Source organism: Chlorocebus sabaeus, chromosome 19 (assembly GCF_047675955.1).
Source record: "Chlorocebus sabaeus isolate Y175 chromosome 19, mChlSab1.0.hap1, whole genome shotgun sequence".
Taxonomy (NCBI): domain Eukaryota; kingdom Metazoa; phylum Chordata; class Mammalia; order Primates; family Cercopithecidae; genus Chlorocebus; species Chlorocebus sabaeus.
This window is the reverse complement of record NC_132922.1, coordinates 33,193,728-33,208,590: the sequence shown is the minus strand read 5'-3', so window position 1 is coordinate 33,208,590 and position 14,863 is coordinate 33,193,728. Positions and strand designations below refer to the sequence as shown.

The 14,863-nt window shown below is 44.9% G+C and overlaps 1 protein-coding gene across 14 annotated transcripts in view; it reads left to right on the top strand.

Moving 5' to 3' along the window:
- Positions 1-14,863, top strand: part of BCL2L13 (BCL2 like 13) — a 96,721-nt gene that overhangs the window by 13,191 nt on the left and 68,667 nt on the right. For 10 of the 14 annotated variants that reach the window (XR_012089590.1, XR_012089589.1, XM_073007082.1 and 7 more), the window contains exon 2: positions 4,130-4,300. The exons of 2 other annotated variants lie outside the window; for them this stretch is intronic. Coding sequence is in view for 7 of the 12 variants with exons in the window: in XM_073007082.1 (XP_072863183.1) it covers positions 4,180-4,300 (121 nt within the window). In the remaining 5 variants the exon portion in view is untranslated. Of the gene's footprint in view, positions 1-4,129; positions 4,301-14,863 lie in introns of those variants that run through there. 2 more of the 14 variants (XM_073007075.1, XM_073007072.1) reach the window with 1 other exon arrangement.

Here is a 14,863-nt window from a genome sequence, read left to right as displayed (position 1 = left end):
GGCCTGAAGCAATCCTCTTATCTCTGTTTTCCAAAGTGTTGGGATTACAGGTGTGAGCCACCGCACCCCACTGTCCATTCACTCTTCTTCTTTTTTTTTTTTTTTTTTTTTTCTGAGACAGAGTCTTGCTCTGTAGCCCAGGCTGGAGTGCAGTGGCGCAATCTCAACTCACTGCAACCTCTGCCTCCCGGGTCCCAGTTCAAGCAGTTCTCCTGCCTCAGTCTCCCGAGTAGCTGGGATTACAGGCATGTGCCACTATGCCCAGCTAATAGAGACAGGGCTTCACCATGTTGGCCAGGATGGTCTTGAACTCTTGACCTCATGATATGCCTGCCTCGGCCTCCCAAAGTGCTGGGATTAGAGGCGTGAGCCACTGCTCCTGGCCATTCACGCTTTTTAGGTAATTCAGTTGACTTATATTTACACAGAATACTTAGAATTTTGTATCTCCAGGCTAGACCTCTTTCTTTCTTCCCTTTTTTTTTTTTGAGACGAAGTCTCGCTCTGTCACCCAGGCTAGAGTGCAGTGGCGTGATCTCGGCTCACTGCAAGCTCTGCCTCCTGGGTTCAAGTGATTCTCCTGCCTCAGCCTCCTGAGCAGCTGGGACTACAGGTGCCCCCCACCACGCCCGGCTAATTTTGTCTATTTTCAGTAGAGACAGGGCTTCACTGTGTTAGCCAGGATGGTCTCGATCTCCTGACCTCGTGATCCACCTGCCTGGGCCTCCTAAAGTGCTGGGATTACAGGCGTGAGCCACTGCTCCCCGCCTCTTAAAGACCTTTATATCCAACTGCTTATTCTGTATCACTATCTGGATGACCTGTAGGTACTTGAAAATTCGGTTTAGATGCTCCTCAACTTGCAGTGGGGTTACATCCTGAGAAACCTATCGTAAGTGTAAAATATATGTTGAAAATGCATGTAATACACCTACCAAATATAACTTAGCCTATGTTTAACACACATTAAGCAAAAAATGTTTTTAAAAAATTTTTTGTAGAAATGGGATTTCGCCATGTTGCCCAGGCTTGTCTCAAACTCCTAAGCTCAAGTGATCCCTCTGCCTTGGCCTCCCGAAGTGCTAGGATTACAGATGTGAACCACTATTCCCAACCACACATTAAGCACATTTAAGTGTGCGTAAAACTCGTTAACCTGCAGTTGTGTAAAATCATGAAATATGAAACCTATTTTATAGTAAAGTGTTGAATATCTTATCAAATTTCTTTTTTTTTTTTGAGACAGAGTCTTGTTCTTGTTGCCCAAGCTGGAGTGCAGTGTTGTGATCTCGGCTCACTTCAGCCTCTTCCTCCCGGGTTCAAGCGATTCTCCTGTCTCAGCCTCCCAAGTAGCTGGGACTATAGGCGCACGCCACCACGACTGGCTAATTTTTGTATTTTTACTAGAGATGGGGTTTTGCCACGTTGGCCAGGCTGATCTTGAACTCCTGGCCTCAGGTAATCCACCTGCGTCAGCCTCCCAACACGTGGGGTTACAGACATGAGCCACTGCGCCTGGCCATCAAATTTCTTGAATACTGTATTGAAAGTGAAAAAACAGAGTGGTTGTATGGATAGTTGAAGTTCAGTTTCTACTGAATGCATATCCTGTTCGCAGTGCCGTCATAAAGTGAAAAAATTGTAAGCCAAACTGTCGTAAGTCGGGACTGTCTGTATACCCTAAAGTGATTTCCTTATCTTTCTGCAAACTAGCTCTTCCTATATTATCTGGTTTGAGAAATAGGAGTAATACCACTTACCTTACAGCTTCCTGGGTCGGTCACTCATTGAGTTAACCAACAGATCTTTGAATTCCTAATGTGTTTCCTATCCATCCTCCCCTTTTCAGTGTTCTGTTCTTATGCTAGTTCATGCCTTCTTACATCTCTCGCTGAGGTTTTTCCATATTCTCCTAACTTGTCTCCTTGCCTCTACTCTCCAGTCTGTCTTCCTTACCACCTCCAGTATGATTTTTTTTTTTTTTTAAGACATGGTCCTGCTTTGTCACCCAGGCTGGAGTGCATTGGTATGTGATCATAGCTCCCTGTAACAACCTCAAGCTCCTGGGCTCAAGTGATCCTCCTGCCTTATCAGCCTCCCAAGTAGCTAGGACTACAGGTGCATGCCACCACACCCAGGGCTAATTTTATTTTTTGTAGACACAGGGTCTCACTGTGTTGTCCAGGCTGGTGTTGAATTCCTGACCTCAAGTGATCCTCTTGCCTTGGCCTTCCACAGTGTTGGAATTATAAGCATGAGCCACTGTGCCAGCCACTTACATCTATAGCCTTTTTATTATGTATATTTCAAATTCTGCTTGTATTTCTAAAAATTGTTTATCATTCTAGGATATTTATCTTAGTTTGCTTATCAGAGATCTTAAATTTTGCCAACATTGCCTCTTTTTCCAGTCTGTATTTTTGTTACATGTATTTTTGTTTACCTCTGTTTGAAAACTCCTGAGGTCTGGTGATTTATCATATTTGTGTTCATGTCTGATACCTATAGAGTACCTTGCAGCTTAAAAAATGTGTGTTGAATGAACACACAAAAAGTTACCGAAAAGCTTTATCTTCTGTTTATTTTTGTTTTAGTTATTGAGACAAGGTGTTGCTCTGTTACCTAGGCTGGAGTGCAGTGGTGTGATCATGGCTCACTGCAGCCTCTACCTCCTGGGCTCAAGCAATCATCCCATCTCAGCTTCCGAGTAGCTGGGATTATAGGTGTGCACCAGATACCTGGCTAATTTTTAAAATTTGTGTAGAGACAAGGTTTTACCCTGTCGTCAGGCTGGTTTCAAGCAATCTACCTGCCTCTGCCTCCCAAAGTGCTGGGATTACAGATATGAGCCAGCACACCTAGCTTTTTGTCTTCTCTCTCTTTTTTTTTGAGATGGAGTCTCGCTCTTTCGCCCAGGCTGGAGTGCAGTGTTGTGATCTTGGCTCACTGCAAGCTCTGCCTCCCGGGTTCATGCTATTCTCCTGCCTTAGCCTCCCGAGTAGCTGGGATTACAGGCGCCCACTACCATGTCCGGATAATTTTTTGTATTTTTAGTAGAGACAGGGTTTCACTGTGTTGGCCAGGATGGTTTCAATCTCCTGACCTTGTGATCCGCCCGCCTCAGCCTCCCAAAGTGCTGAGATTACAGGTGTGAGCCACTGTGCCCAGCCCCTGTCTTCTCTTTTTTTAAGACAGGGTCTTGCACTGTTTCCCAGGCTGGTGTGCAGTGGTGCAGTTGTAACTCACTGCAGTCTTGACCTCCTCGGCTCAAGCAATCCTCCTGCCTCAGCTTCCTGAGTAGCTGGGACCATGGGCAGGCCCTACCACGCCCAGCTAATGTTTTAAATTTTTTTGTAGAGATGGAGTCTTGATATATTGCCCAGGCTGGTCCTGAACTCCTGGCCTCAAGCAGTGGGGTCCTGAATTCCCACCTCAGCCTTCTAAAGTTCTGGGATTACATGTGTGAGCCACCGTGCATTGCTTGTGTCCTTTTTTTATAAGTTTTTTTTTTTTAATTTTCTTTTTTTTTTTTCTTTTCCTTTTAAACTGTTTTCCTAAAAACTAAGATACAAACAGACTCATTAGCCTAGGCCTACACAGAGTCAGAATTATTAATATCACTGTCTTCCACCTCCACACCTTATCCCACTGGACAGTCTTCAGGGGCAGTAACACCCATGGAGTTGACATTTCCAGTAACAATGCCTTTTTCTGGAATCCCTCCTAGAGGACCACCTGCCCTGAGACTTTTACAGTTCACTTTTTTTTTTTTTTAAATAAGTAGGAGTACACTCTAACAATAAGTGTAGTAAATACATAAACTAGTAAGTCATCTAATATTACCAAGTATTATGTACTGCATGTAATTGTATGTGCAATACTTTTTTTTGAGACGGAGTCTTACTCTGTCGCCAGGCTGAAGTGCAGTGGCTTGAACCCGGGAGGCAGAGGTTGCGGTGAGCTGAGATTGCGCCACTGCACTCCAGCCTGAGCAACAAGAGTGAGACTCCACCTCAAAAAAAAAAAAAAAAAGAACACTCCAAGAGTTGCACAAGACATTTTGGTGTGAAACAACTTAAAGTGGCATATAATAAACTTTAAACTGAAAACATTACTTTTCTGTTCTTAGGTTTTACACATCCATAAGTAGACCTTTTTGGAGCCTCACCAGCCAATTCAATGGCGTCCTCTTCTACTGTGCCTCTGGGATTTCACTATGAAACAAAGTATGTTGTTCTCAGCTACTTAGGACTCCTCTCTCAAGAGAAGCTGCAAGAGCAACATCTTTCCTCACCCCAAGGTATTATCTTTGGCTTATGGTGGTTGTAGTAAATTGTAACAAGAACTTTATATATAAAAGTGTATGTATCTAATTTATATGTGTGGTTATCAAATGGTACTAATAAGCCTTTAAGAATAATGTGTTATGGCTGGGCGCGGTGGCTCACGCCTGTTGTGCCAGCGCTTTGGGAGGCCAGTGTGGGCAGATCACGAAGTCAGGAGTTTGAGACCAGCCTGGCCAACATGGCAAAACCCTGCCTCTACTAATAATACAAAAATTAGTTGGGCATGATGGCATGCGCCTGTAGTCCCAGCTTCTCAGGAGGCTGAGGCAGGAGAATCGCTTGAACCCAGGAGGCAGAGGTCGCAGTGAACCAAGATCACACCACTGCACTCCAGCCTGGGCAGTAGAGTGAGACTCTGTCTCAAAAAAAAAAAAAACAAAAAAACAAAAAAAAGAATAACTGTTATGCCATTCTTTCCATTTCCAGGAGCAAAAAAAAACGTATTTTTTTTTTTTGAGACAGAGTCTCACTCTCTCTCTACTCTCTCCGGAGTAGCTGGGATTACAGGTGCGTGCCACCACGCCCGGCTAATTTTTGTATTTTTAGTAGCGATGGCGTTTCACCGTGTTAGCCAGGCTGGTCTCAAACTCCTGACCTCAGGTGATCCACCAGCCTTGGCCTCCCAAAGTGCTGGGGTTATAGGCGTGAGCTACCAGGCCCGGCCGACATTTTTTTATCATTCAATTCACCCTTTCTTTGTCTGTTTAAGCTGCTAAATAAACTTTTCACCAGATAGCAAATTTTAATTCATTTTTTATCTATATGTATATTCTGTTTTTAAATTTTCAACAACTGGCAAATGTGAAAGAATACCTGAGGCCGGGCGCGGTGGCTCACGCTTGTAATCCCAGAACTTTGGGAGGCCGAGACGGGCGGCTCACGAGGTCAGGAGATCGAGACCATCCTGGCTAACATGGTGAAACCCGTGTCTACTAAAATACAAAAATTAGCCAGGCGTGGTGGCGGGCGCCTGTAGTGCCAGCTACTCAGGAGGCTGAGGCAGGAGAATGGCGTGAACCCAGGAGGCAGAGCTTGCAGCCAGGCGAGATTGCACCACTGCACTTAAGCCTGGGCGACAGAGCGAGACTCCGTCTCAAAACAAAAAAGAATACCTGAATATATGTGTGTGTTATAGACACAAACACATACATAGAAGCCTTTAGTACATTCCATATTTGTATTGGTAATGGTGGTTTTCATAGAGGTCTGTAATTACCACAGGTTTTTCTTGGACTTAAGATTTAATATTCCTGGCTGGGCGGGGTGGCACATGCCTATAATCCTAGCACTTTGAGAGGCCAAGGCGGGCGGATCACCTGAGGTCAGAGTTCGAGACCATTCTGGCCAACATGGTGAAACCCTGTCTCTGCTAAAAAATACAAAAATTAGCCGGTTATGGTGGCATGTACCTGTAATCCCAGCTACTTGGGAGGCTGAGGCAGGAGCATTGCTTGAACCTGGGAGGCAGAGGTTGCAATGAGCTGAGATTCCACCACTGCACTCCAGCTCTGGGCAACAGAGCAAGACTCCATCACCAAAAAAAAAAAAAAAAAAAAAAAAAAAAATTTACTATTCTGAATTTATAATAAAGATAACTATACTGCTTGTATAAAAAACATTAATTGGGTCAGGCACAGTGGCTCACGCCTGTAATCCCAGCACTTTGGGAGGCTGAGGCATGTCGATCACAAGGTCAGGAGTTCAAGACCAGCCTGGCCAAGATGGTGAAACCCCATCTGTACTAAAAATACAAAAAAATTATTCGGGCATGGTGGCAGGTGCCTGTAATCCCAGCTACTTGGGAGGCTGAGGCAGAGAATTGCTTGAACCCAGCAGATGGAGGTTGCAGTGAGCCGAGATCGCCCCACTGCACTCCAACCTAGACAACAGAGCAAGACTCCATCTCAAAAAAAAAAAAAAAAAAAAGGCCAGGCGTGGTGACTCACACCTGTAATCCCAGGACTTTGGGAGGCTGAGGTGGGTGGATTATGAGGTCAGAAGTTCAAGACCAGCCTGACCAATATGGTGAAACCCTATCTCTACTAAAAGTACAAAAATTAGCCAGGTGTGTTGGCAGATGCCTGCAGACCCAGCTACTCTGGAGGCTGAGGTGAGAGAATTGCTTGAACCTGGGAGGCAGAGGTTGCAGTGAGCCAAGATCATGCCATTGCACTCCATCCTGGGTGACAGAGCGAGACTTTGTCTCAAAAAACAAACGAACTGGCCGGGCGTAGTGGCTCACGCCTGTAATCCCAGCACTTTGGGAGGCTGAGGCGGGCAGATCACTAGGTTGGGAGATCGAGACCATCCTGGCTACCATGGTGACACCCCGTCTCTACTAAAAATACAAAATATTAGCCGGGCGTGGTGGCGGGCACCTGTAGTTCCAGCTACTCGGGAGGCCAAGGCAGGAGAATGGCATAAACCCGGGAGGTGCAGCTTGCAGTGAGCCGACATCGCGCCGCTGCACTCCAGCCTGGGCTACAGAGATTCCATCAGAAAACAAAACGAAACAAAAAAAAAAACCCAAGAAACAAACCTGAAATGATGACAAGCAATAACAACAACGTGGATTTCCAGTCTAGTTCTGAGAAGAGATGCACATGATGATAATGATACCACACTACAGCTTTATATGAAAATTAAAATCCCTTAGATATCTTCATTTACACAAACGTTTATTTATTTTTATTTTATGTTTTTTGAGACAAGAGTCTTGCTAGGTCGTCCAGGCTGGAGTGTAGTGGTCCCATCTTGGCTCACTGCATCCTCCACCTCCTGGGTTCAAGCGTTTCTCGAGTCTCAGCCTCCCGAGTAGCTGGGACTACTGGCACGCGCCACTACACCCAGCTAATTTTTCTACTTTTAGTGGAGAAGGGATTTCACCATGTTGGCCACGCTGGTCTCGAACTCTTGTTCTCAGGTGATCCCCCCCACCTTGGCCTCCCAATGTGCTGGGATTCCAGGCACGACTCATGGCGCCTGGCCTATACAAACATTTTAAAGTGAAGATCCACTAGTTGTGGGATGGAAAATATTGTTTAACAATGGTTTATTTCTGGATGTTTTTTCCCAAAGAAATGTGCAGTTACGCATTTTCAAGAATGTTCGAAGAAACAATAATTGATTTTTTAATAAACTGACTAAAGACAATCCATTGTACCAGTTGAGGAACTTATTTTTGGAATGTATTTTTATAAATTGATTAGATTGACTTATTTCTACACTGATTGATTGATTGATTGATTGAGGCAGAGCCTTGCTCTTCTGCCCAGGCTGGCGTGTAACAGTATGATCTCGGCTCACTGCAACCTCCACCTTCTGGGCTCAGTCGATTGTCCTGCCTCAGCCTCCGAGTAGCTGGAACTTTATGGTGGCCCGTGCCACCATACCTGGCTAATTTTTGTATTTTTAGTAGAGATGGGGATTTGCCATGTTGGCTGGGCTGGTCTTGAACTCCAGACCTCAAGTGATCCACCCACCTTGGCCTCCCAAAGCGCTGGAATTACAGGTGTGAGCCACTACACCCAGTCTATATCTCATTTATTTAATTCAACTATTTCAACTTTTGCAATATTTTTTATTATTCCATTTCTTTTTTCTTATTTGTTTGCTCTTCTTTGTTTGAGACAGAGTCTCGCTCTCGTCAGGTGGGAGTGCAATGGCACGATCTCGGCTCACTGCAACCTCCACCTCCCGGGTTCAAGCAGTTCTCCTGCCTCAGCCTCCCAAGTAGCTGGGACTACAGACGCATGCCACCACGCCCAGCTAATTTTTTTTTTTTTTTGTATTTTTTTAGTAGAGACGGGTCTTCACCATGTTGCCGAGGCTGGTCTTGAACTCCTGAGCTCGGGCATTCTGCCTGCTTTGGCCTCCCAAAGTGCTAGGATTATAGGCATGAGCCTCTGCACCCGGCCCCATTTCTTTTTTCTTAACTTCTCTGGAGATAATGCTGGACATTTCATTTTGTTACCCAGGCTAGAGTGCAGTGGCATGTTCTCGGCTCACTGCAACTTCTGCCTCCTGGGTTCAAGCAATTCTCCTGCCTCAGCCTCTTGAGTAGCTGGGATTACAGGTGCCTGCCACTGCGCCCAGCTAATTTTTGTATTTTTAGTAGAGACAGGGTTTCGCCATCTTGTCCAGGCTGATCTTGAACTCCCAACCTCGTGATCCACCTGCCTCAGCCTCCCAAAGTGCTGGGATTACAGGTGTGAGCCACTGTGCCTGGCTGACATTTCAGTTTTTTATTTTTTTGAGGCAGAGTCTCGCTCTGTGGCCCAGGCTGGAGTGCAGTGGTCAGATCTCAGCTCACTGCAAGCTCCGCCTCCCGGGTTTATGCCATTCTCCTACCTCAGCCTCCTGAGTAGCTGGGACTACAGGCGCCCGCCACCTCGCCCGGCTAGTTTTTTGTATTTTTTAGTAGAGACGGGGTTTCACCGGGTTAGCCAGGATGGTCTCGATCTCCTGACCTCGTGATCTGCCCGTCTTGGCCTCCCAAAGTGCTGGGATTACAGGCTTGAGCCACCACGCCCGGCCGACATTTCAGTTTTTAAATGGTACTTTTAAAAAAACTTTAAGCTAGTGTTGTAAACTTTTCTTTTTATAATAAAATTTCTCTAGGTGAAGGATAAAGGTTGAACCTCTGTCCCAGAGGTTCTTGAAGTGGCTGACAGTCAAAGGGCTGAACCTTTCCCCTCAGAAGCAATTACTTTTAATGCTTTATGAGACCTTGCTATTTTAAATGATTGGCATTAGTACAAGTAAAAATGTACTATGTACATGTAAATAAGTAGAAATCCATCTGTCCTTAGAGATTTCACACTTACTATGACAAACTGCATAATTATGTGCCTGGCGTGGTGGCTCACACCTGTGATCCCAGCACTTTGGGAGGCCAAGGCAGCTGGATCACCTGAGGTTGGGAATTCGAGACCAACTTGACCCACATGGAGAAACCCTGTCTCTGCTAAAAATACAAAATTAGCTGGGCGTGGTGGCAGGCGCCTGTAATCCCAGCTACTTGAGAGGCTGAGGCAGGAGAATGGCGTGAACCTGGGAGGTGGAGGTTGCAGTGAGCCAAGATCGTGCCACTGTACTCCAGCCTGGGTGACAGAGCGAGACTCCATCTCAGAAAACAAACAAAAAAACATTTACTGAAACCTGAATTAGTCTTCATTAGAATATAACATCAGGTTTGGTGTCATGGCTCACACCTGTAGTCCCAACACTAGGAGGCTGAGGTGGGCCCATCACTTAAACCCACGAGTTCGAAACCAGCCTACATGGCGAAACCCCGCCTCTACAAAAAATAAAAATAAATTAGTTGGGTATGGTGGTGCGCACCACCATGCCCAGCTAATTTTTAAATTTTTTGTAAAGACAGGGTCTTGCAGTGTTGCCCAGGCTAGTCTCAAACTCGTGGGCTCAAGTGATCCTTCTGCCTGGGCCTTCCAAATTGCTGGGATTACAGGGGTGAGCTATTACATCTGACCTTCTTAAATATTCTTATCCATAAATTTCTACCGCAGCAATGGAGGTAGCTATTATTTGTCTGCTGCCATTCTAGCTTAAGAGTGGGTAGAAGTAAGAATTCAGAAATGATGGAATTCAGTAGTAGGGATTACAGATGGTGTCCTAAGAAAGCTAATGTAAATAATTAAATGTAACTAGTTGGTGTGTTCTACTTTTGAAAATTGAATCATATTTTAATGCCCTGACATAGGTGGCTATCTAAACAAAATTATATCAAAATGACTAAAAGCTCATAAAACATCATGCGATACCAAATATTTATAATCTCATCAAACTCACAGAGGAACTGTTCTTTGTTTTCTAATCTTCATCAGTATATACAGTTTTATATAGTTTTAATCAATTGTGATTTTTACTTTTCAGTTTGAATGAAATTTCAGTATGAAATTTGAAACGTTTCATATTTACATGTCTGTACTTCATCTTCCTTATTGTGTGTTTGAATGATTTCCTTTTATTATTATCTTTTACATTTTTCCTTTTTTTTTGGACATGGAGTCTCACTCTGTTGCCCAGGTTGGAGTGGTGCAGTGGCATGATCTTGGCTCACAACAACCCCCACTATCCCTAGTTCAAGCGATTCTCCTGCTTCAGCTTCCTGAGTAGCTGGGATTACAGGTGCCTGCCACCACACCTGGCATTTTTTTTTTTTTTTTTTTTTTAATTGAGACGGAGTCTCGCTCTGTTGCCCAGGCTGGAGTACAGTGGCTCGATCTTGGCTCACTGCAAGCTCCACCTCCCAGGTTCAAGCGATCCTCCTGGCTCAGCCCCTTTAGTAGGTGAGATTACAGGCACGTGCCACCATGCCTGGCTAATTTTTGAATTTTTAGGGGACACAGGGTTTCACCATGTTGGCCAATCTGGTCTCGAACTCCTGACCTCAGGTGATCCACCCGCCTCAGCCTCCCAAAGTGTTGGGATTACAGGTGTGAGCCTCTGCGCCCAGCCATTTTTTTGGATTTTTAGTAGAAACGGGGATTTCACCGTGTTGGCCAGGATGGTCTCGATCTCCTGACCTTGTGATCCGCCCGCCTCAGCCTCCCAAAATGCTGGGATTACAGGTGTGAGCCACCGCGCCTGGCCCAGGCCTCAGTTTTTAATTTGCTACCAGTGAGTTTTATCCTTACTTGTGTTTTCATGATGGTAGTTATTATCCTTTCACTTCCAGATGTAGGACTTCCTAGACCATTTCTTGTAAGGCCAGTCTAGTGAATAATTCTCTCAAAGTTTGCTTGTCTACAAAAGACTATTTCACCTTCATTTCTATTTGTTTTTTCTTGAAACAGAGCCTCTCTCTGTCACCCGGGATGGAGTGCAGTGGTGCGATCTCAGCTCACTGGAAGTTTTGTCCCCTGGGTTCACGCCATTCTCCTGTCTCAGCCTCCCGAGTAGCTGGGACTACAGGTGCCTGCCACTACGCCCAGCTAATTTTTTTTGTATTTTTTTAGTAGAGAGGGGGTTTCACCGTGTTAGCCAGTATGGTCTCAATCTCTTGACCTTGTGATCCACCTGCCTTGGCCTCCCAAAGTGCTGGGATTACAGGCGTGAGCCACTGCTCCCAGCCCTCACCTTCATTTCTTAAGAATAGCTTCCTGGCTCAGGAAATTTTCTTCTGAGAAATCTGCTGTTTGTCTAATAGGGATTCCTTCCTTCCTTTTTTTTTTTTTTTTTTTTTTGAGACGGAGTCTCGCTCTGTCGCCCAGGCTGGAGTGCAGTGGCCGGATCTCAGCTCACTGCAAGCTCCGCCTTCCGGGTTTACGCCATTCTCCTGCCTCAGCCTCCTGAGTAGCTGGGACTACAGGCGCCTGCCACCTCGCCCGGCTAGTTTTTTGTATTTTTTTAGTAGAGATGGGGTTTCACCGTGTTAGCCAGGATGGTCTCGATCTCCTCGATCTGCCCGTCTCGGCCTCCCAAAGTGCTGGGATTACAGGCTTGAGCCACCGCGCCCGGCCCCTTCCGTTTTTTAAAAGAGACGGAGTCTTGCTCCTTTGCCCAGGCTGGAGTGCAGTGGTGCGATCTCGGCTCACTGCAAACTCCGCCTGCTGGGTTCAAATGATTCTCCTGCCTCAGCCTCCTGAGTAGTTGGGACTACAGGCGCCCGCCTCCTCGCCTGGCTAGGTTTTTGTATTTTTTGGTAGAGACGGGGTTTCACCGGGTTAGCCAGGATGGTCTTGATTTCCTGACCTCGTGATCCGCCCGTCTCGGCCTCCCAAAGTGCTGGGATTACAGGCTTGAGCCACCGCGCCTGGCTTGGAGAGGACCTTTTTTGGTTGAATCTATTTGAGACCCTTTCAGTGTCCTGGATCTGGATGTCCACATTTCTTTCAAGACTTGGGTAGTTTCTAGCTATTAATTCACAAAATAGGTTTTCTATGCATTTTCCCATCTCTCTTTGTTTTCAAACTGCCATTATTTAAATATTTGTTTGCTTAATCACATTCCATAGGTGTAGACTTTCTTCTTTCTCTCTCTCTCTCTCTCTCTCTCTCTCGTCTTTCTTCCTTCTTTCCTTCTTTCCTTCTTCTTTCCTTCTTGATGGAGTTTTGCTCCTGTTGCCAGGCTGCAGTGCATTAACACGATCTCGGCTCACTGCAACCTCCGCTTCCCGAGTTCAAGTGATTCTCCTGCCTCAGCCTTCCAAGTAGCTGGAATTACAGGTGCCCACAACCACGCCCGGCTAATTTTTGTATGTTTAGTAGAGATGGGGTTTCACCGCATTGGCCAGGCTGTTCTTGAACTCCTGACCTCAGGTGATCTGCCCCCCTTGGCCTCCCAAAGTGCTGGGATTACAGGCGTGAGCCACTACGCCCGGCTTTTTATTCTTTTTTTGTTTGCTTGGCTGGATTATTTCAAAACAGCTGTCTTCAAGTTTAGAAATTATTCTGCTTGGCCAGGCCCAGTGCCTTATGCCTGTAATCCCAGCACTTTGGGAGGCCGAGGTGGGTGGATCATGAGGTCAAGAGATGGAGACCATCTTGGCCAACATAGTGAAACCCCGTCTCTACTAAAAATTCAAAAATTAGCTGGGTGTGGTGGTGTGTGTCTGTAGTCCCAGCTACTTGGGAGGCTGAGGCAGGAGAATTGCTTGAACCCGGGAGGTAGAGGTTGCAGTGAGCTGAGATCACACCACTGGATTCCAGCCTGGTGACAGAGGAAGACTCTGTCTCAACAACAACAAAAAAAGAAACTCTTCTGCTTGTTCTATTCTATTGTTGAAGCTTTCAATTGTAGTTTTTATTTTATTCTTTGAGTTCTTCAGTTCCAGGATTTCTGTTTGGTTGTTTCTTATCTCTTTGTTGAATTTCCAATTAAGGTTATGAATTGTTTTTTGGATTTTGTTGAATTGTCTGTCTGTATTCTCGTGTATCTCAGTGAGTTTTCTTAAGATCATTATTTTGAATTCCAGACATTTTATAGATTTCGTTTTCTTTGGGATCTGTTGTGTTTTTCTTGAGGGTTTTTTTTTTTTTTTTTTTTTGAGACAGTGTCTCACTCTTGTCGCCCAGGCTGGAGTCTGCAGTGACACAATCTTAGCTCTGCAACCTCTGCCTCCCAAGTACAAGTGATTCTCCTGCCTCAGCCTCTAGAGTAACTGGGATCACAGGCACCCACCACCATGCCCGGCTAATTTTTGCATTTTTAGTAGAGATGGGGTTTCACCATGTTGGCTAGACTGGTCTCAAACTCCAGACCTCAGGTGATCCACCCACGTCAGCCTCCCATAGTGCTGGGATTACAGGCGTGAGCCACTGCACCCGGCCCCTTTTTTTTAGTTTTATTTATTTATTTAGGTCTGTGTAGGACACAAGCCTTGGGGATCTCTAGTTGGCTATTTTGATGACATCTTCTGCAGACAGAATTATTTTCCACCTCAACATTATATATCTGTGAGAGTTTGCTTGCTTTGTAGTTTTTATTTTGTTTTGTTTTTTAAATGTGGATGTTGTTTTTAATACCATTTAAAGTAAACCCAACTACAGTATATTTGTATGTAAATACAGACATTGGTAGGCTAACCTTTTTTTTTTTTTGAGACAGAGCTTCACTCTTGTTGCCCAGGCTGGAGTGCAATGGTGCGATCTTGGCTCACCACAACCCCTGCCTCCCGAGTTCAAGCGATTCTCCTGCCTCAGCCTCCTGAGTAGCTGGGATTACAGGCATGTTCTGCCACACCCAGCTAATTTTGTATTTTTAGTAGAGACAGGGTTTCTCCATGTTGGTCAGGCTAGTCTCGAACTCCTGACCTCAGATGATCCACCTGTCTCAGCCTCCCAAAGTGCTGGGATTACAGGCATGAGCTACCGCACTCAGCTGGTAGGCTAACTTGGAGGGAAATATATTTTTCTTATTGGTGTCTTCTGTTACACTATTCTATTTGCTATCTAAAGGGAGATGTAGAACTTACTCCTATTCCATGCTATTATAAATAGGATCTGTTGGAGCAGTCATTGGTATAATGTAGATAGGGTTTGGTTTCAAGTTCATGAAGTAGTAAATGTTAGAAGAAGTGACTAAGGGAGGTGATGTTATTGATGACTCAGGATTTCTGTCACATTACATCTCTTTTATTTTTTAACTGAGTCATGTACTGGTTACAGACTTTTATGTAAATAGTTAACTCTTGTACATTTTTCCAGTACTAGTTTAGTCTTCCACTCTGCATTTTTGTACTGAAAGATTACACGTTCTGACTAGTAAATCTATTCAAGATTACACGTTCTGACTAGTAAAAGTCCTTCTTGCTAATTAATAACCTTTATCGTGTTCAATTTAGCATATATTAATATGTGGCTCCTTGATATTGTGGTAATTAGCATGCATTTTCATAATAAGACATTCCTTTCTGAGGTCAGAAGAAGAGTAAGTTGATTTCTGTTCATTTGTAATGTGACAATCAGTTACATGTAGTTGTGATACTGGTTTGTTATTCCTCAACCATTAAGCAACTCCCCATTTCCCTCTCTTCCCAGCCCTTGGTAACCCCT